At 35.1% G+C, this 21512-nt stretch overlaps 2 protein-coding genes across 5 annotated transcripts; both read right to left on the bottom strand.

Annotated features, from left to right (window-relative positions):
• Positions 1-5090: 5090 nt before the first annotated feature.
• Positions 5091-12034, bottom strand: myoz2b (myozenin 2b). 4 transcript variants are annotated; one of them, XM_079422081.1, is made up of 6 exons: positions 11853-12034; positions 10685-10797; positions 9525-9691; positions 8052-8163; positions 7071-7275; positions 5091-6237 (listed from the first exon to the last, which is right to left on the bottom strand). In XM_079422081.1, the coding sequence occupies exons 2-6, from the start codon at positions 10767-10769 to the stop codon at positions 6012-6014; spliced, it is 795 nt and encodes a 264-aa protein (XP_079278207.1). In that variant the 5' UTR covers positions 10770-10797; positions 11853-12034; the 3' UTR covers positions 5091-6011. The 4 variants fall into 4 exon arrangements, with proteins under 4 accessions (XP_079278207.1, XP_079278208.1, XP_079278209.1 ...); XM_079422082.1 differs by having other exon boundaries at positions 7071-7254; positions 11853-12032; XM_079422083.1 differs by lacking the exon at positions 10685-10797 and having other exon boundaries at positions 5092-6237; positions 11853-11959.
• On the bottom strand, positions 11806-19789 carry synpo2b (synaptopodin 2b; the record flags this gene model as incomplete). Its single annotated transcript, XM_079421467.1, has 3 exons — positions 11806-11883; positions 14125-14421; positions 18071-19789. The coding sequence occupies 3 exons, from the start codon at positions 19787-19789 to the stop codon at positions 11806-11808; spliced, it is 2094 nt and encodes a 697-aa protein (XP_079277593.1).
• Positions 19790-21512: the final 1723 nt, after the last annotated feature.

Genomic DNA, 21512 nt, shown 5'->3' with positions numbered 1-21512 from the left:
TGTATTATTCCATTCACATGTTTTCATAAAATCTGCATAAAACCCATATAGTTCATAAAATAGATGCTGACTGCCTGGACTTTTTACTGGTTAAGCTCAGAAAGAAAAATCAAGGCAAGTCCAAACATTTCATTATATCTCTGGTATTCACCTCAGTGTTGAGAGGCACAATGACAACGGCAGGATAAAAAATCAAAACAACTGCTCTAATGGTCTTTGGTCAGCAATGTTTAAGACAGTACTATCTAAAAAAACATGACAGCAAAAAAAAAAAAGAAATATAGCTGAAAAATGTAAGCTGAAGTACATGAAACGTTAATCTGTTTATAATTGAGCTCTTTTTTGTGTGGTTGACTTTTATCCATTGCCCAAAGAAACTGTTAGCTTATTTGATAAACCATAACACATTTACCATCTTTTTTTTGTTTTTTTTATCATTTTTACTGCATCCATGGATCAAAAAATTTAAATGTTTCTGAAAACTGCCCAAGGGTAGAATGGCTTGTTTCTTATTTAACATTCTTCTTTTATGAAGTGAAGTGAAGTGAAGTGAAGTGAAGTGAAGTGACATACTGCCAAGTATGGTGACCCATACTCAGAATTCGTGCATTTAACCCATCCAACGTGCACACACACAGCAGTGAACACACACACCGTGAACACACACCCGGAGCAGTGGGCAGCCATTTATGCTGCAGCGCCCGGGGAGCAGTTGGGGGTTCGGTGCCTTGCTTAAGGGCACCTCAGTCGTGGTATTGAGGGTGGAGAGAGCGCTGGACATTCACTCCCCCCACCTACAATTCCTGCCGGCCCGAGACTCGAACCCGCAACCTTTGGATTACAAGTACTCTCTAACCATTAGGTCACGACTTCCCATACTTCCCATATTCCCCTTTATTGTGCCAAAATGAACTGACTGGACAATGCAACCAATCCAGTTAATGAGTTTTCTTTATGTATCACTTGTAAAAATGCATATCTATCATACTACTGAGTTTAAATGATAGTATTACAGTTTATGTATAGATTAACTCAAATAAATCTCAACAAATATGTTAAATGAGCAATATATGCAAAGAGTTGTACAAGCAAGTCACACAGATGCTGCTTAACATATTCAAAGCAGAAGGTACAAATACTTTTGTGGTGAATTTGCAACACAAGATCACTTTTTCAATGACCTATGTGAAATGTTGCAGTTCTGATTTGTGTTTTCTTTCGAGAAACTAATCAAAAAATGTTAAATGGAACATTAAGAACTTTTGAGGATACTGAAATGACAAAAAGAATTAAAGATCAAATTAAACTTACTACACTGAATTTACTGTACTGACATAATCTCTTACGAATTTGAATTAGAATTCAAAAGAGAATAGCTCTTTTGAATAAAGAGAAAATAGCTTTTTTTCCCCAAACTTAAAATCCAGTTCCTTTACTGATGTACTGTACTGTAATGTATTGATGTCACTTAACAAATAAATATTTGTTTTCTAATATATTTTATTATTCTTGTATTAATTTTAAAAAGTTAAGCCAAAAGCATTTTGTTTGTCATAAAATTTATGATAACATTAACATGGCAACAAACAACATTAAAGTGTGGAGAAAATTTATGAGCACGCATTGAGACACTTTATTTCTATGCAACAAAAAAATTTAGCTACTACTTCTAAACTTGTGTTTTTAGTAATCATCTCTCATTTGCAGTGCCACATTTTTAAACAGGAATGCACTGCTTGTACTTTGACACTGAGTCTATTCAGAATGAAAAATTATAGTAATAACATGTCTGTACACATGTGGTATTTATGTCGTTATTTGTTATTATTACAGTGTAGTATTGCAGCTACTGTAGCTTTTTGAGAAGTTTAGCTTTGTCATGATGTCTGAGACTAATGATTCTGTAAGGATATCTGACTGGTGTTCAATGCTAAGGGGCAATCCTCTCCCCAGAGTCTCTGTGGCCAGGGTCAGGATGAATGTAGAACTTGTTGCCGCAGTGTCGCAGTATATTACTGTAAATGCTGGACCATTGCCATGGCTACCGCATGAAGATGATGGGCTGTAGGCAGCTGCAGCACTGATGCTGAATTCCTGCCTCTTCATTCTAAAAATGCAGAATTTCTAACAGTATGCAATTAAATTTACAACAAACCACTGAAGGAGTTTCTGAAGAATTTGCGTGGTTCTCACAAGCACTTGAATAGTTCCACTGGAGAATATAATGCTCGGGAGTTTACCAGTATAAATACTATAGCAAGTATACATTATTAAATTGCTATGCAGCTGTTCATCATGGAAAACCGTGCTTACTAGAATAACTATTTGTGGTACTGTTATTTTAATGCCTTTTTAAAACGAATACTTAAAATACAGAGACAGAACTGTCAGAAAATATTAACACAAAGATTTGGGTGTCTAGCTATATGAGCTCATTTGTCAGCATTTGAAAGCGCAGTGGGACTGCTGAATGTCACTTACTTTGCGTATAGCCTTTGAAAAACAGTGTTATGAAACAGAATCCATTATTATATTGTCTTGTAACTGTATCTGCATAACATGACATGATAAACAAAAGCACAAATGCGCTCAGCATGCCGTTACACCTGTTTCTGCGCATGCGCAGCAGGTGACCTGCTCTATGCCGCATTTTTGGGCATTAGAACGCGCCTATGATGCCCCAAAATGTAGGCAGCTCGCTAGGTTTTGAGACATAGTCATTAATAAATAAGAACAGCTCACCTATACGTGTCCAGTATATTGGTAGGCCTACTCAAATCCTGCGTTTAGAAGCGTGTTGATCAACGTCTGTACATAAAGAGCTGAGTTCATTACGCACGTCCAGCTCAAGTTACTTGCTGTCGGAATCCTTCATTGCTCAGCGTGACATAAAGCGCAGTAAATCCATATGGTCAAAGATCCTCTTACAGGCCTAAACACAAGAACAGCGCTGCGCTGTGTCCGTGTTGATGCATTCCTGCTCCTCTACACTCATCAGCATGAGGGTTTATCCGTTCTGGTCCTGAGCTGGAGATTATTCTGATGGATGTGGAGTTAGACGCGCTGGCTCCGCCCCTCATATACCGCTACACTATATTACTGTCATTCCGCAGGAATAACACGAGACCCAGCAAAACAACCGATGTGACATTTACATTGTTGTACAGTGCTTGCCATTGCAGTGCTTGACGTGTCACGCACTGTCAAAAATAAATTAAATAAATTATGTCATAACATTTTTATTATATTACAATTACTGTCGACTTTTATTAAATTAGGCTACTCCAGGACCTATGACCTTTGGGATATGAACAAAAACGTATGCAACAATAAACCAATTCTACAGGAAACTGGGGCAAAATAGCCTACGCGCAAAACCATGTGACTCAAAGGTGATGAAATATGTTGTTTTGTTTGAGCAAACAGCTCAAATATATGATTTTTAGTAATATATGTACACATATTTTTTACATTTGTGACCCTGGACCATAAAACCAGTCATTAGGGTCATTTTTTATTTTAATTATTTTTTATTATTATTGAGATTTATGCATAATCTGAAAGCTGAATAAATAAGCTTTCCATTGATATATGGTTTGTTAGGATCGGACAATATTTGGAAAAGATACAACAATTTGACAATCTGGAATCTGAGGGTAAAAAAATCTAAATATTAAGTAAATCGCCTTTAAAGTTATCCAAATGAAGTCCTTAGCATTGCATATTACTAATCAAATATTAAGTTTTGATATATTTACTGTAGGAAATGTACTTAATATCTTCATGGAACACGATCTTTACTTAATATCTTAATGATATTTGGCATGAAAGAAAAAAATCGATCATTTTGATCCATACAAATGTGTTGTTGTTATTGCGACAAATACACCTGTGCTACTTAAGAAAGTTTTCTGGTCCAGGGTTACATTTTGTTTTGCATCATGATGGCCATGTGAACATTTACAGATCTGAGTGAAAGCAACTAAAATCACATCCTTGGAAAAGAATTCAGTACACTTTATGAACATATGTTTTTTTGAAGGACAGCATGCTTAATATACTGCTTCACTTTATATGAACATATATGATGTATATTTCTGACTATAATAAGCATTTGCTGCTCATTGTTGTGTGAATAATAAGGTGGAACCAGGCTGCGGGCACAGACTGCTTGAACAGACCAGAACATTTCATCGGCTTTAAAATAGTGTATGAGTCACTGCAATTAGTGTTTGTGCACTAATGATATCAGCCTAATGATATTATCAAGTTTAAAGATGGAGTTATTATTTTAAAGGTAATTAGTTTTCAAATCAACAAAACAATGCATAAATTAGGTTTTGAACACTTATAAATTAGGGATACCCTTTAAGTTAAAGTGACATTGTTATAGTGTAATTATGAAAATAAGTATTGAGTAATATTAATTAACTACAGTAACTATAAAATTGTGAATAATTTACTGTTGTTACTATTGTAAATATTTGTATCATGTGACATTGTTATAGTGTAATTATGAAAATAAGTACTGAGTAATACTGTATTTACTATAAGGCTAAGGATGGGGTTAGGGTTTGGTTTATAGTTACATGTAGCTGTTCATAATTTAGTGTTGTTACTACTGTAAGTACTTCTAACAAGTGTAATGACTTCACCTTAAAATAAATAAATAAATATTAGTTTTGTTTGTTGTTTAGGGTGGTTATAGGGTATATATGTAGGTAGTTAAGGATATTTATTATTTAATGGCCTTTAAGTATTCTGTAAAATAGCTAATGTTTTTCCATGCACATTTTATTGCAGTGCTCGAAGGAAGCATTTGCTGACTGTCTGGAAGTCTTTGTGTTTACTGTAACTGTAGCACAGAGAGTATCAAATTCAAGGCTACTTATGACTCCTGTAAATATAGACAGTGTCAGAGGATATGTCTGTGTGCTATGCCTCAGGGTAACTGCAGATTCTTCCAGAGACTGTTCTGGATGATGATGATTTACTAGATATATGTGGTGAAAACACCATTCAGAACATTAGTAGCATTTTTGGCCATATCAATATCAAAATGATACAAATTTAACAAATCACCAATGACAGAAATTTGAAATAAATATGCATTTTATTTGGACAATTTGTGTACATTATATTTTGAAGCTACAAGCAAAAGCACTAACACTGTAAATATAATGATAAACATCAGCCAAAAGACAGAAATACATTTCAAAAGACAAATTTTCAGAAATATATATTAATAGGATTTTTTACAGTAAAAACAAGATTTTAGGCATTCAGCACATTATATTTACATGGTTGGTTCCACCATTGATCTATCCCTGATAAATTTGTGATTTCAGATTTAAAATGATTGATTTTACTATTATACTACAAAGCTTTGTGAGTGCAAAATATTTCACCACAAAAAAGGTCACCTAAAAATTATTTGATGCTGTACTAAATATATTACAGATCAATGTGAGCGCAGTTTTAGAAAACTGGTAATGTTTCACAGTATAATCATGCATAATGCTAGTGAAAATCACTGGATGTATCAATAATGTACTCATTGTACAATGTATATTCTAATACTTTTTATATGCTTATTTATTGTTTTGCAAAAAGGCAAAAATTCATTGAGTCTTCATCCATAAATAAAAATTAATTTCTGTGTTTGATGGTAATCCACGCTGTATTATTCAGTTTGTGAGTTTGTGGTTACTTGTAATTTTCGGTGATATAACCAAACACATTATAATGTGCTATGTGTATTTTAACCCAACAGAAATGTTTAATTCTGATGACAATTATTAATGCTTCCTCACATGTATTGTTAAATAATCTGCAGTTCTGAGGCATTCCTTACAAAAATGATATGTGGTAATTGCTCTCCCAAGAACAGCAGTTCAAAATTCACTTCAAAGAATACTAAGAATACTAAAACACAAACTAGACATCTACACACACCCTATACCACAATCAGGCTCATTGGGATTGGGTAACAAGTAGGGCTTTAATCTGTGTTACAGATCATCAGACTCAGGGATCTCGAAAGGCTCCAGAGAGACAGTGGGTAAAATGAGAGGCGTGCCATCTGAGATCCACCCCTGGGCGGTCCTGTTGAAAGTGGGTCGCTTGGCTCTAGGATCCTGGAGCTCGGGGTATCGAGGAGCATTCAAGTCCACCTCTGGAAGCTTAAAGGTGATTCCTCGTGGGGCTTTTTCGAAACCCCCAAATGGTGTAGCCACCCTAAGAAACAGAAATTTATTTACTGATACATCTGTATTGGTTTCTGTTCTGCTGCTGGAACTTTGGACAGTTCCTTTAAGTTTCTTGCATATATGTTTCTACACACACACACGCACACACACACACACACACACACACACACACACACACACACACACACACACACACACACACACACACACACATACAAATACATACATATACATAGCTAACATAAACACACACACACACAAACAAACACACACACTGTGTGTGTGTGTGTGTGTGTGTGTGTGTTTGTTTGTGTGTGTGTGTGTGTGTGTATATGTGTGTTAACTATTTTTAATGATAAACTTAAACTTTATCATTAAATCATCATTTATCATTTTAACACTGTATTTGCATTTTGAAGATTTTTTTTTCTTTCTTTTTTTTCTTTTGTGATGAAATATAGCATAAAGGTAAAATCAGTCATTTTATATCAATCCCATATTAAATCAATGCCAATTTCTGGGATCAAAGTTCATATGAATAACTTAGTCATGTGGATATTGAGACTGCACCTCCTGTCTATCTCCTCATGATGGTGCTGTTTTGTGCAGATACATTATTGCAGGACTGAATATATCCACTTTATGCAATAGATCAACAGTGCACTATAAAAATGGTAACTATGCTAACTATTATTAATCTTTATTTGATGCTAAATATGGTAACTTAACAAGAAGCCAACATAACCTAATACATTGTATTTGATTTTTCTAAAATTAAAATGGAACTAAATATATTGTTTTTGTTGGAATCAGTTTTCACATGCATATTGCATGATTTGGCGTTAAGAAAAAATGCAATACCTATTAAAACTTTTGTAGTCAGGCAGCTCTGTTTTAGGCTCGGGCACTGGCATGTGAACTTTAAGTGTGTCGGCCAGCATGGGGTCATTGATGATGGCCTCTTCCCAGGGGGAGTGGTAAGATTTTGGCATAGCTGTGGCATTGAACCTCTCTGGAGGAATGTCTGTCAGTGGACCTCCATATCCTGCCAAAAAACAAGTGTTTGCTGCATATGTTTCATGTTTTAGTTTGATGATCTGGAGTTCTTGATATAGCGTAGCCTCTGTAAAGAATATCTTATGTAGAACACACCAAATAAATTGACAGGCACTGACCTAAATTAAGATGAAAGGAGTAGAACTAAACCGAATCAGGCATATTAAAACTGAACTGTAACAAAATGAACTGCACCACAATAAAACCTAAAAAACCTCATTAAAAATCCAATTTTGTCTTGGATTTAGTAGTGCAGTATGGTCTTAAGGTTTTTTTTTTACAAAGCGAAAGCAGCATGCATTTATTGAACATTCACAGAGTGAACCTGACACACATACAGTACCCTTTTAACCCGTTTAAAGTCACTCAGAGTGATTCACTCCGCTAGAAATAGAAGGTGAGTTGGGGGAGTGCTGTCACTATCATATTCTCTCTTCAATCTCTCTGATTCCATTGCACTTTTCTTTCACAGATGATACAAGGCTTTGTAAGTATCTTACAAGCTAGTCAGGGTGGATAACAAGAGTAAAGCATGATAGTGCATTCCTCCTGACTCATCCGCCATTATAACATCCATTAAGAATTCATATAAACCATGTTATTCAAACTGTTAAAATTTCACTGTTTTGAAATAAAATTAGTTCTAATACACAATTTTTTTTTTTAAATTCAGTGTGTAACTTTATGTTTATTTGTAATTATTTGTGAAATTTAATAGCAATTTCTTAGTGAAAATAGTTTCAAAGCCATTTCTGTGCATTATAAACATTGTTGATTTTGACATACCTGGTGCAATATCCTGAGGGTTTGCTGGATTTCTGGGATCTGGTGTGTTTGGGGGTGTTTTTGATGCAACTCCTTTATTTGCTGAGTTTTCTGCATTGGCTTGATTTTCATTCTAAAATGAAATGTCAGTTTCAACTTGGACATGTAGTACCTCATTGAGCATGTGCAGCAAGATATTAAATAAATAATTTCAGATTGTGAACAAAGTGGCCTGAAAGGGACTTTGTTCCACTGTTAAAATGGTGCTGTGAAAGCACAATATATTATCAACAGCAGCTTCTCCAAAAAGGCAGAGGGGAGTTGGGTAAATTGAGCCACGTTTGACACAAATTAATCTTTGTGCACATAATGCTTGATTCCCCCAAAGTGCACTTTTGAGTCGAAAGTAGTCTGTTCTATCACTCCATGTTAAAAAATATTAAACAAAAAAGGTCAATGGAGGATTTTCAAACTTCATCACCACTATTTCCAGACAAAATGGTTAGGATGTCAGTCCAGATGTCAGAACATGGACTTCAACAAAATCATTATATCAAGAGCACTTTCACTACCATTTGCCACAGCTCTGCCATTCTTTTCTTTCACAAGTTATGACTGAAACATAATTTATGATTTATTGCAACTATTTACTTTAAAATAATTCACTTGACAATATCCTTGATCTTGGACTGTTACTAAATCTGCTCTATTTAAGAGATGGAGTGTTTCTTCAATTCATTTTGTATACATTTACAGTTATATATTGTTACAGTGTACATTATAAATCCTTTGATTGAAACACAGTAACAAGTTATCACTTATGTTTAAATGCATTTTGGGACACAGTACACTGTTAAAAATAAAAATAAAAAATAGTTGAGCCAACTTAATATTTTAAGGCAACCAGCTTCAGCAGATTTTTGAGTTTTCTCAATTTGTTGTTTTAAGTTTATACAACAAAAAGTTGAGAATTTCCTACAAAAATTAGTTGAGAAAACTCAAAAATCTGCAAAAAGCTGGTTGCCTTAAAAAATTTTTTACAGTGTAGTGAGAATGAGCACACACACACACACACTTGAACAGTGATAAATGAAATAAGTTGTCAGGGACGCATTTCAGTTCTGACCCTAAAGGAAAATTGGGAACGACAGGGGCACGTGGCATTTGCTATCTTCCATGTGTGGCTGCCATTCATTCAGCTGAGCACATGCTTGCTTTACAAAGTAACCACACACATAGTAGTTCAACAAGCAAATCACAATTATATAGCAGAACAGTTTAGTCTTTCTAGGCTCAGTGTCAGTGATTACATGACAAGATCAACATCAATTTAGATATCTAAGCTCACATTAGAAGTAGGTTAGATATGATTGGTATTATTAGTGCTACACTGATTTGCATCGTTTGATCTGCAATATAAAATTGTTATGCACAATATAAGCAAATAGACTTTTGTTATGCATGTAGGTTCAAGCCAGTGTAGATGCTACTTACATTAAACATGGCATTGGCTTCATTCTGAATGCTTTCAAACGTGTATTTATCTGATCTCCGCTGTCTCATCTTAAAAAGACGTGATCCTCGGTTTGACAAGAGAGACAGTTCCTCCAGCATGATGTCTTTTGGAGTGGAGAGTTTCTTTCCCAGGTCCATGGTAAAACCTGCATTAATATCACATGATTTTTTGTTATTACAAAATAATTCAACAGAGCCATTTATAAAACCTTGGATAATGCTTTAGAATAATTTACATGATAATATACATGGCTCATGACAATTTATATAGACAATAATTAATGATTCATAAAGACATTACTACAATATATCAAGTAATAATGTCTGTTAATGACTTAACAGTGAATGATATGAAAGTTATTATGAACTTTTAGATGCTTCATATGATTCATATTTGAATACATATTGTATGTAGGTGTCATTTATTCAAACAACATATCATGATATAAAGAAACCAACATACAAAAAGTTATGAATACCTGTGTTAGATACACGTTCTATGAAAGGTCACGAAAAATCATTCAACCTTAATAGAAACTTGTGAATTCATTATTAAAAGGTTAAATATGAAGGTTATGAAAATTTTATCAAAGGGAAATTATATAAGGTGCACGTCATATGCTATTGCTGCAGGAGCTTTTCAGCCATGCTGATGATGTTATTCTGAACATTTCCAAAATTATTCCAAACATAACTTTATATTTAAAATAGAAATCATTCATTTTGTGTGTCAGTGTTTACTGTTGATGTTTCAATATAAAATGTTTAATGTTAATAAAATTTGTACTTAATCTAAAAAGATGTACCAAAATGACTGTGAATCGTTCAGTTTGTTTAAACTGGAGAAGCTCTCTTGTTCTCCATGATCTTTATTCTGTTCTCATTTCAGCTCCAACACAGCTGTCCTACCCCATCCTCCCAACTTTAGCCTCTGCAGAAATAGCCTGTGACAATGACAGAGTGAATCCACTGCTACAGGCAGCAGAACATCCACACAAGATTATTTATGGCTGAGGCTGTGGCCCTGAACCACATTCTAAATGTTGGCGTTTCTGTCTGCGATTGGCAGCTACGTTGAGTGCTGTGCTCTGTAATCATTCAGTGCTGATCTGAGAGCAGGTTTTGATAGAAGGTTATACCGTTGGCACCACCATGGACCTCATGGCAAAGGGCAGATGCCTGCTTCTTCCTCTCATGCACTGAAAGAGTGCTGAACTGTGACATGTTGATTTAAAAGAGAGTCCCAGTAGTGCTGCAATACATAAAGGACACAGATACTTGTAGTAGAACTATCTAAAGTCAGCTTATAGGGTAATGTGATGAAAAGTCCTAAGAGAACCTGTCTGAAAAAACAAGTTTATACAATAAGGATATTGCTTTTTAAATGAGATTGATTTGTCTATTATTATAACTACAGTATTCTATGTTTTTATTACATATATTGAAAAAAGGTGTTGTCTTTGTGAATTTAACTGAAAAAAAAATCTATAAATTTGCAGAATATTTTTTTCTTTTATAATAAGACTGGTATTATAGTTACCGAATAAAATAGAATAATAAATTTAGTTGTATTAAATGCCATGTTTGGGCTTTCCAAACCACTGAAAACACCCTTCCATAACTGTCATTAAAGTGTAAAGGTGAAACTTACCTGACCACAAGCCAACTCTTTATACAGAGCAAGATGTCATGTGTCATGAAGTGATATAAATCATGGATATGCATGAGCTGGTGACTGAACTGTGTCCAGGGTGTAGACTGGGTTACTGAGACTGATCAAAGCCAAACGAAACTTTCTTGGCACAGTTTGCAAGGCCTTCTCATTCAATCCTTTATTTGCTGCTCTCAGTGAAAAGTTCAAGATTAATCTCTGAATTCTCTCTTTGTTGGTAACATTGCCAGAAATGCTTATATTGATTTGTGTAGGTAAACTATTCCTCATGAAAAGTTTTTTTTAATGGTTGCATAATATTATCAGTATCTATTAGAATGCTTTATATTGCTGTGACGCCAAATAAAAAATCATATGCTTGCGCAAATCAGAAAGAAATTCCTAAACAATCATTTTCATATTTATGTTCATTGTTAGGGCTTCTGTTTTAGTTCATTCCATGTGCACATTTATCCAATGTCTTCTAAGAGAGCCATCTAAAATACATCTCTGAGTATCTATATTTTGTTACCACAGTTTAACTGTCAGAACTGTCCACAAAACACAACCCAGAACTCCCAACACGGTTATAACACATGTCTGTTATCATTATGTCCACACTGCACACAGTCTCTTGAGGAAGGCCATCTTCTTACCTGTTTGATCTGCGTGTGCCTTGAGTTCTACCTGTACAAAAGAAGAGGTTACTTTAGGTAGATCAATCCGGCCTGATTTGTCTTTGTCTCGCACTCTGTTCTTAACTTGCACTGGGGTGGGGGTGTGTGCGGGTGTTAGTGGAACGCCAGCTTACATCAATAGGCTAATTTTAGCTGTGTTCAGCACTCAAACCTCTCACAATGGTATAAGTTGGTATGGAGGGGGAGGGAGGAACTCTATGCATGAGAATAAAGTGTACAAAGTCTGTGAGTGAGTACTTTTTGTGTATGTGTGTAAAAGGTGATGGAGGTTTTAGTCTGTGCAATTGTTAGCTTCAGAGGCTGGGATTTTCTTGATTGTCATTTATGGCTGTCCTTCCAGAAGTATGAAGATCCTGCTCCTGCATTGTTACATAACACATCATCTTACAGGACTCAGCACTGAGACAGTTGTCTGCTCCAAGAGAAAATCAAATAGGCCTAATCTATTTTGCAGTTTTATTATCTGTAAAAACAAATGACAAAATCAAATGGTAGTAGTAAACATTGGTGAATAGAAGAGTAAAAGCATTTTTAGTCATCATGCTTTAATAAAACACTCTTTATTGTACAACTTGATACATGTTATGATAGATAAGATTTCAAATTGTTTGTGGTGAGTTCAGATTTCAAAAGTATTGTCAGGCTTAATAAACTATATCGATTAAACAATGTGCATATTTAAATAAATGAAGTTGCAGATGTTCATTTAGATAGAAATAATATTCTGTGCTGTTTCTGGAGTTAGTATTAGAAAAAGGTTATTGATTCACACATTGACTTACACAGTAGAGAAAATTTATCATGTAAAATAAAATCATTTGTTTTGGCACAAATTGCACACTTAACATTAGTTCCACAAGCAGTAATGATTTTGAACTAATTTTGAACTAATAACTATTGAATTTTGAACTAATAACTATTAAGTGTGAGCCTATCCATGATGAAGATCTGTACAATCAAACACCTTCAATATGCCTCAATATCACCCAGAAACATAATTATGAGCATTCAAGTTGAACACAAAAAACCTACTATCAGAGATATAATCAAAGATTAAGAACAACACAAAGAAAACATTGTACTTCTATCACTTCTGACATTTTCAGCATCATTACTCCAATCTTCAGTGTCACATGATCCTTCAGAAATCATTCTAATATGCTGATTTATTATCAGAGTTGGAAAGAGTTGTGCTGCTTAATATTTTTTTGGAACCTGTGATATTTTTTTCAAGATTCTTTGATGAATAAAAAGTTAAAAAGAACAGAAATAAAATATACAATATACACTATACTGTTCAAAAGTTTGTGGTCAGTACAATTTGTTCTTTTTTAAAAGAAATGAATACTTATATTCAGCCAGGATGTGTTAAATTGATAAAAATTATAGTAAAAAAATTATAGTCTTTTAAAAAAAACTTAAATTCTCTTAAAACAAAAAAAAATCCTAATGATCCCAAACTTTTGAACAGCACTGTATTTTAAATGCTAGAATATTAGGGCTATAACATACTGTAAACTAATGACATAATGCATGCAACACTAAGCTTTAACCTGGACATTTTTATTTTTTCCCACCGAAAAGTCTGCACAAACATTTTTCTTTTTCTTTTCACTACTTTGAGTTTAATTCCACACCCATCCACTCCAAATTTTACTGAGTATGTACACAGAATTCAGAATTAAAATGTCTATACAAGTAATGTTCAGTTCACCAAATTAAATCTGGTGTCTTTTGTCATTCATTGTTTAAAAATTATGGGTTATTTTTGGTCTCTTGGAGCTTGACAGCAACCGGAGTGGAAAATTAAAGATTTTTCATGTTAAGTGTAAATTATTTTTTAAACCTTCTTTTTTAAAAATCAGCATTGACAGACAAACAAACTTGACTGGAAAATGGATTGCTGTAACTGTTGGTTTATGTTCAAAGATATAGAAATAAAACAAACTATAACAATACGGCCCCGTCTTTGTAATATATATTACAAATACTATGAGATATATAGCTATTTTGATTTAATTTAATCACTCAGAATATTTAATTACAGTTTCCAACTGACTCTGTGTAATTGTGGACAGTTTGTGTGAAGTGTGAAATTTCTGCGAAGAGAACTACCCCTGCTGTACCTGTTACTGGTCACTAGAGGCTGTGCAGGACGGAAAGGCGGCCCATATATTGGTTCTTTTAGCACTGAAGAAAAGCTGTTTGTAGGGGATGTAACAGCTATTACAGGCTCCATCTCCTGTGGACCACCAACAGACTCGTAGAATACTCTTTGCTTCCATTCTGCTGGTGTTTCTGGTAATGATTTTCTATGGGTAGCAGAAATTTTGAACTCATCAGGACCAAAGGGGCTTTGAGAAATTGCCTCCACAGAGGAGAGTGTGTTTTTGGGCTGTTCCACCCATGAATATTGCCTGTTCAGTGATTGACGTGTTGAATGGACACCTGGAGTGGACACAGGGGAAGCAAGAGACACAGAGGACAGTCTCTGGGGGAAAGACAAGGAACGGCTCCTGCTGAATCCCTACAAAGAGAAAGAAAGATAGACGTTCACAGTAGTAAATTTTTTCAGTAGTAAATCATTTATACACAAGTTTTTCTTACAGAACTTTTTACATCAGACAAATAAAAGAAAACATGCATTTTGACTGCCCTCTCCTGGACTATGGCTGTAAATGCTATTTAGAGATATTGCTAATTTTGGGGGAGGTCAGGGTTGGTTGGCACCAGATTAATTTTTAGATACTGTCAAAACATTTTTCGGAGTGGTTGCACTCTTCAAGCTTACTGATTCTATGAAGACATGAAAGTTAGAGACTGCCTGGTAAATGTGTGTGTGTGTGTGTGTGTGTGTGTGCGTGTCTGTGTCTGTGTGTCTGTGTGTGTGTGTGTGTGTGTGTTTGTGTGTGTGTGTGTCTGTGTGTGTGTGTGTGTGTGTGTGTGTGTGTGTGTGTGTGTGTTTGTGTGTGTATATATATATATATATATATATATATATATATATATATATATAGTGCACAGCATAAATGAGTACACCCCCTCTAAAACTTAACAAATTCGGCAATCACTCTTTACTTAGAAGACATGTTAGGGTTCTTTGGAGATATGATGTTCCAACAAGTCTGCTTGATCAATTACCAACGAAGAATTTCAAAATTATTCAGGAAAATAAGATTTTCTTATCAGAGTGGTTAAATGTGAAGTTTTATCAGTTATTAAATAAAGCAAAAAAAAAGAAAAGAAAAAAAGACAATTAAAAGTGTCATATAGCCTACTGAATCATGACTTAATGCTGATAACATGGAATCACTTGGGAGAGAACTGCCAGGAGACTATTTCGTTGCACAACAGAGGACAATGGTACTAGAGGAATACCAAATCATTGTTTTAAGTGTGAAAATATACCCAACCCGATATCATGAAAGTGCATATAAATAGTACGCCAAATAAAAATGAAAACTCGTGGTATTGATACGCAAAAATGGACTTTGGCTTGTATATGCTACGCGATGGGTTGTGGGGTATGATATGTACGCGAAAACTGCGTTTTATATGCACGCCAAACATGTTTGTATCATATATACGCCAAAGTCCATTTTTGCGTATCAATACCACGAGTTTTAGTTTTTATTTGGCGTACTATTATACACATTTTCTGCAAAAGTAACAATGGACTTGTGACAAGGCCCTTAAATAATCAGGCCTTCACTTTAAATTTTAATTTAGTGACGAGTGATTTTTTTGTTGTTGTTGCTAGAATTAGAGCAGGAGAGATACCATGCAAGTGTCTCGGAGCCAGCAAAATCTATGAAAAAAGTGACTGTTTATCTCACAGAGTAAGATGCAGCCTGTAATAGTGACGTGCATGGTTGTTGTCACCACATGAACTGTCTAATGTATCCAAAGCACAATAAACTAACTTAACTTTTTCCAAGGCCCATATTTACAACATATAGACTTCTGGGAATTCATGCTCTGGTCTCAAGAGACCAAGTCAATCATTTTGGATCCAAAAGCATCCCAAATATTCTGGTGTTGCTTGTACCATGAGAAGTGTCTGGTTCCCACAGTGACGTTCAGTGGTAGTAAAGCTCTTCTATAGGGATGAACGAGTGCTGAGGGAGTTGTGCTTTATCAATGCTGTCATGAGTATCACACACCACTGTGTGATGAAACAGAAGATGCTACCCTCTCCTCATTCCCTGAGTTGTTGACCATTTTTTCAACATGACAATGATGATATGCATTCTCACAAAGTATAAATCCTTTAGTGGACATTTCACCCAATCTTAACATTCTTTAGCACCTGTGGGGGATTCTGTAGAGACGAATTGAGCAACACTCCCCATTAAAGACCAAAACATTTAAGGAGGTTATTTTTTTTTTGTCTGTTTGCTGTTGAGTTGAGGGTGAGGTTATTTCAGCACTTACCTCTGGTTAGAGGCACCTGACTAGTTAAGAAGTGTAAGGCCAGTGAGATCAGATGGCTAGAAGTGGTGTCTTAATAGGGTTTGGGTGTTTCAAACATGGTGGAGCAAGAGCTATTTTTAAAATGAGCTATGTGTAGAGTTAAGAAAACCACTGCCCCAGCCCACTACATGGTATACCAATGTAAAATCTTATCATTTAAGTTTGTTTAAAGACTTTTGTGTAATTAATATGGAGTATTTGTTGACCCATTATAGAACTTTGTGACTCAAGGTTTATTTTTATTACACTGAAGGAAAATACTGTGCTTTTTTCATTTATGGACTACAGGACATTACCAAATAGAAAGCAGAGTAACATGAGGGGAATACCAGAAAGAGAACTGTGGTACAATTGGCAAGCAATTAGAGAGCAAATAAGTGCTGGAAAGCAAATAGAGTGCAAAGAAAGCACTGAGTGAAACAGAGCTGATGGAAATATTTATTAAACAGAAGAATCAGGAAGTGCAATAGTTTTGAAATGACAAGAGAAAATAACAACAGAAGTAACAGATAGTGATATTTGTATTAGTACAAATAAATATGCTATAAGAGTATTCTGTACACTCATCCTTTGTCCACTGTATCTGAACAGCAGTGTCTGCTAAATGCATATCTATTTCATTTTAAAAATATATAACACAAAGTATTCTGAATTATATTATTAGATTGACTTCAAATGTCCAAAAAAAAAAAAAAAGTTGAGCCAACTTAAAATTTTAAGGCGAACAGCTTCAGCAGATTTTTGAGTTATCTGCTGAAGCTGGTTGCCTTAAAATTTTTATTTTTTTTACAGTGTATACCAACAACTGATTTGGAGGTCTGATGAAATTGCAAAAGAGGCTCAATCCAAGAGGAGATCTACAGTAGTATATTGACCTGAAACATTGCATTAAATGCTTTTAACACAGATTATTTCATTGGTGCTTTGCCTGGCCAGACAAAAGGCTGACAAATAAGTTTACATTCCTTTTTACCATCCAGGAACACTTGGCACAATGTGGTAAATGTGTTGTGTTGCTATACACAAGACAAAGAGAAGATGTTTAACAGTTGTTCTCTAAAACATAAATAAAATAAACTTAACTGTCATTAATGTGGAAACATATCACAGTAAAACTGAAACTAATTTAAAAAATCCATCTAATCTATAAATGCTATAAATAGTACAGCTGTTATATAATGTATGAAATTCTTATCCTGTGCATTGATCTAGAAATAATCATTTAAAGGGTTATGACTTCAGGAAACTTTCTTGGATTTTTTTAGTTGACTGTACTATATATATATATATATATATATATATATATATAAAACCTTGAACTAATGAAACTGTAAAAACAGCACTTTTTGATTCTGTCAGAACATATTGTTTTGAATATATGCTAAAAAAAAAAAAAAAAAACTCAATTAATGTTGCAAAATTACCGGTTTCCATTTCTTGCCTCCAGTGTTTGGCATTTTGGCCGAAAACTTTGGTCTTGGAGCCACTGGTAATGCACACCGTGAAGCATATTCATTATTCACGGGTAAAGAAGACCCTACAAAGACATTGCCCCCAGAGATACCAGGAGGCAGGGAAGAGTCTGAGAAGCCTTTGTTTCTAGGGCCATCATGCATGGATAGTTTTTTCCCATGTAACTGTTGTGGGATAATTGTGGCTTCATTTGATGTAGACTGACAAACAAAGGGGTATGGAACACTTACCTCTCCAGTGGCTTTAGATGGATTTTGCTTAACTGACTGCAAACTATTTGGGGAGGGGGAGAATGCTGTAGAGGGCTCAAAAGCAAGGGACTGGGTCTGGAAACTGGTAGGGGTTTGAGCAGAAGTTTGTTTAGACTCTGCAGGGGGAACTTCTTGCTTGGCCTCTGGAGTGGAGTTGTAGGTGAAAAGCGAGGAATTCAACTGGTAAGGCTGATGTTTCATAACATCCAGAACATTGAGAGGTTTGGGTGGTGGATTCTTCTTCTCCTTGTTTGCTGTACACTTTATCTTTGGACTAGTTGCAGGTGGGGGTTGTTTAACCGCTGCAAGGGGATAAAAAGGGGACAAAATAGGATTGTAGGAGACTGGAGGTGGAGCACGGACATTAGAAGAGTGTTTCCAGGTGCCTGGCATTGAAAGTGTTGGCGATGAGGATCTGGGTTTGTTAGCTCTCACAGTCTCGTCATCCACCACAAATTTTTCCATACGGGACTGTCTTCGAGCAAACAGTTCAGCTCCCTTTCCTTTAAGGTTCAGTCCCTCAGAAGCACCTGCATCTGATGAGTACCCTTTAGGAGAAGATGATGGAGCCTTAGATCCCTGAAAGTATGTGCTCAGGTGTTGGTGTGGGCAGGAAGCAACAGAGTTACCATCACTTGATCTAATCCATGATGTTTTAGACTGGGAAGGACCAGCACAGAGTGAATCTGGTGTATGTTTTGCCTGATGTGGTTCTGGAGAGCAGGCTGGTTGATGCAGATCTGGTGTGTGGGATGGAACCCAAGCAGTTGATGCCTTCTGTTGTATCGGCTGAGATGACAATGGGGGACAGGCTTTTGCAGCAGGCTGCTTTGGTGGGTTTTGTTGGGGTAATGGCTGCACCTGGGTGTGACCCATAGCTGGAACTGAGCTTGATGCTGCAAGGGGACTTTGAGACACGGCACGACTCTCTGCAGACCAAGGAGGGTGAGCTGGGTTGATGGCAGGTTTGGGTAGGACAGGTGGAGGGTTTTTCTGTTTGATCGTTGGAGCTTGCATGAAATTGCATGCTTCTGCACCCAGACTGAGAAAGTCTTCTTCTGGAACTGACTCTGTTAAGGACTTCTGATCACCTTTTTTCTGAAGCAGAGGCATCTCTTTTGAGTCTGTCTTGTTTGCTCCTCTCCTTTTAGTTTCTGGCAGGATCCCTCTTTTAATGGCAGGTATAGCAATACGTTCATCACGTGAAGCAATGATGTCTGATGTGGGGGACCAAACCTGTGGGGTTGTGTTTACTGGAACAGGAACCTTGAATATGTTTTCAGGTTTCCTAGATGTTGGGCTTGAGACACTGCTGAATGGTGAAAAAGATTTTTGTCCTTGATTATGACCACCCAGAAAGGGCTTAGCAGTTCTGTTGGAGACAAGGGATCTGGAAACAGCAAAACCTTGATATGGATCCAGACCATTCATACCGTTTGCTGATTGTGGTAACATCTGTTGCTGAAATGGCTGGTCCTGATACTGTTGTTGTTGCCTTACATAGGTATCTTGTGGAGCTTGTGTACTTTCTTCCTGTGGAGGAGGTTTAACAGTTTCGCCTTCTGGGTCAACAAATGCATCCACTGGTATGCCTTTTCGTCTCATTTCCTCTTGTTCTTCGGAAAGCTCATCCATCCTTTGACGCCTCTTGGCAAACATCAAGACTCCTTTTCCTTTTGTCTGTGGAAGATGCTCCATTGTTTCCAAGTTTGACTTGGTCTGTACCTTGAAATCTGTTGTAGCTCAAATCAGTCCTGTGGTTCTAAGCATTAAAGGAGCAGGATTCTTCTCTGAATCAGTGTAATCTCTCCTGATTTACTTTGTAGTGTACAATCTCATTCTCCTGCTGAAATCTGTTTTTGAGAAGCTGTACTGGTAGCTAACCAGCTTGAGCCTTCTGATCCTTTTTTGATGCACTTCTTTTTGGCAGCAGTAAAATGCTAAGTCTTATGTTTACATTTAGAGTTGGCTTTTTTCAGCTGTCTCACTTACTCTGCCTCACTGCATCTTAGTCCTGTGAAAGAAAAATCAGAACAAGGAAATATAGAAAATGTTATGAAGAATGGAATTACACAACTCAGTACAGGAATTATTTAAAAAATTGACCAGATTCATACATTAACAACATGATGCAACATGAATTTTGCATATGTCATCTCATAATAACAATGGTTAAAACCTTATTAAGCATTAATAGTATTATTAAGCAATTTTGATATTATATAATTTTGGTAACACTTTATAATAACGTCCAGTTATAAGTCATTTATAAGTGATTAGTTAATGATTAACTAATCATTTACAAAACATTCATAAGCGATTAATAAGTGATATGCTAACTATTTGTGTATGTTTTGTTAATTAATTTAAAAGTCATTTACAAGTAATTAGCTAATGATGAACTAATCATTTACAAAACATGACTATGCATTCATAGATGATTAATAATTGATATGTTAATATTTTTATCTATGTTTTGTAGAATAAGTTTTGAATCATTTACAAGTAATTAGCTAATGATGAACTAATCATTTACAAAACATGACTATGCATTCATAGATGATTAATAATTGATATGTTAATATTTTTATCTATGTTTTGTAGAATAAGTTTTGAATCATTTACAAGTAATTAGCTAATGATGAACTAATCATTTACAAAACATGACTATGCATTCACAAATGATTAAGTAATATGCTAACGATTTATAAATCTGTCATAAGTTATCTTTATAAATAGCATCATGAAATAATTAAACACATCCTTAATGGTTAATAGTTACTAGTTAATATATTATTAATCACTTATAGATCATTGAAATGTCAACATTGTACTATTATCTCAATAAACATTATAAATCATTTACAAAGCTTTCTGCATCCCCTAATCTAAAGTGTAAACTAATCATCAGTTGTAAATGTTTTACAAACCTTCCAGGTTACAGGTTGTTTGTGAATATATATATATATTTACGCACACACGACTGGAAACCATAAAGTTTGTAAAACATTTACAACTGATGATTAGTTTACACTTTAGATTAGGGGATGCAGAAAGCTTTGTAAATGATTTATAATGTTTATTGAGATAATAGTACAATGTTGACATTTCAATGATCTATAAGTGATTAATAATATATTAACTAGTAACTATTAACCATTAAGGATGTGTTTAATTATTTCATGATGCTATTTATAAAGATAACTTATGACAGATTTATAAATCGTTAGCATATTACTTAATCATTTGTGAATGCATAGTCATGTTTTGTAAATGATTAGTTCATCATTAGCTAATTACTTGTAAATGATTCAAAACTTATTCTACAAAACATAGATAAAAATATTAACATATCAATTATTAATCATCTATGAATGCATAGTCATGTTTTGTAAATGATTAGTTCATCATTAGCTAATTA

This window comes from Barbus barbus, assembly GCF_936440315.1.
Source record: "Barbus barbus genome assembly, chromosome: 7".
Taxonomy (NCBI): Eukaryota; Metazoa; Chordata; class Actinopteri; order Cypriniformes; family Cyprinidae; genus Barbus; species Barbus barbus.
This window is presented reverse-complemented; position numbering and strand designations above follow the sequence as displayed.

Bases quoted from the DNA above. Each gene is read 5' to 3' on its own strand.
- myoz2b (XM_079422081.1), bottom strand. From the start codon at position 10,769: ATGTCACAGTTCAGCACTCTTTCAGTGCATGAGAGGAAGAAGCAGGCA. The intron at 9,692-10,684 runs GTATAACCTTCT...ATATTAATGCAG, and splicing joins GGTCCATGGTGGTGCCAACG to GTTTTACCATGGACCTGGGA. The intron at 8,164-9,524 runs GTAAGTAGCATC...ATTTCATTTTAG, and splicing joins AAGCCAATGCCATGTTTAAT to AATGAAAATCAAGCCAATGC.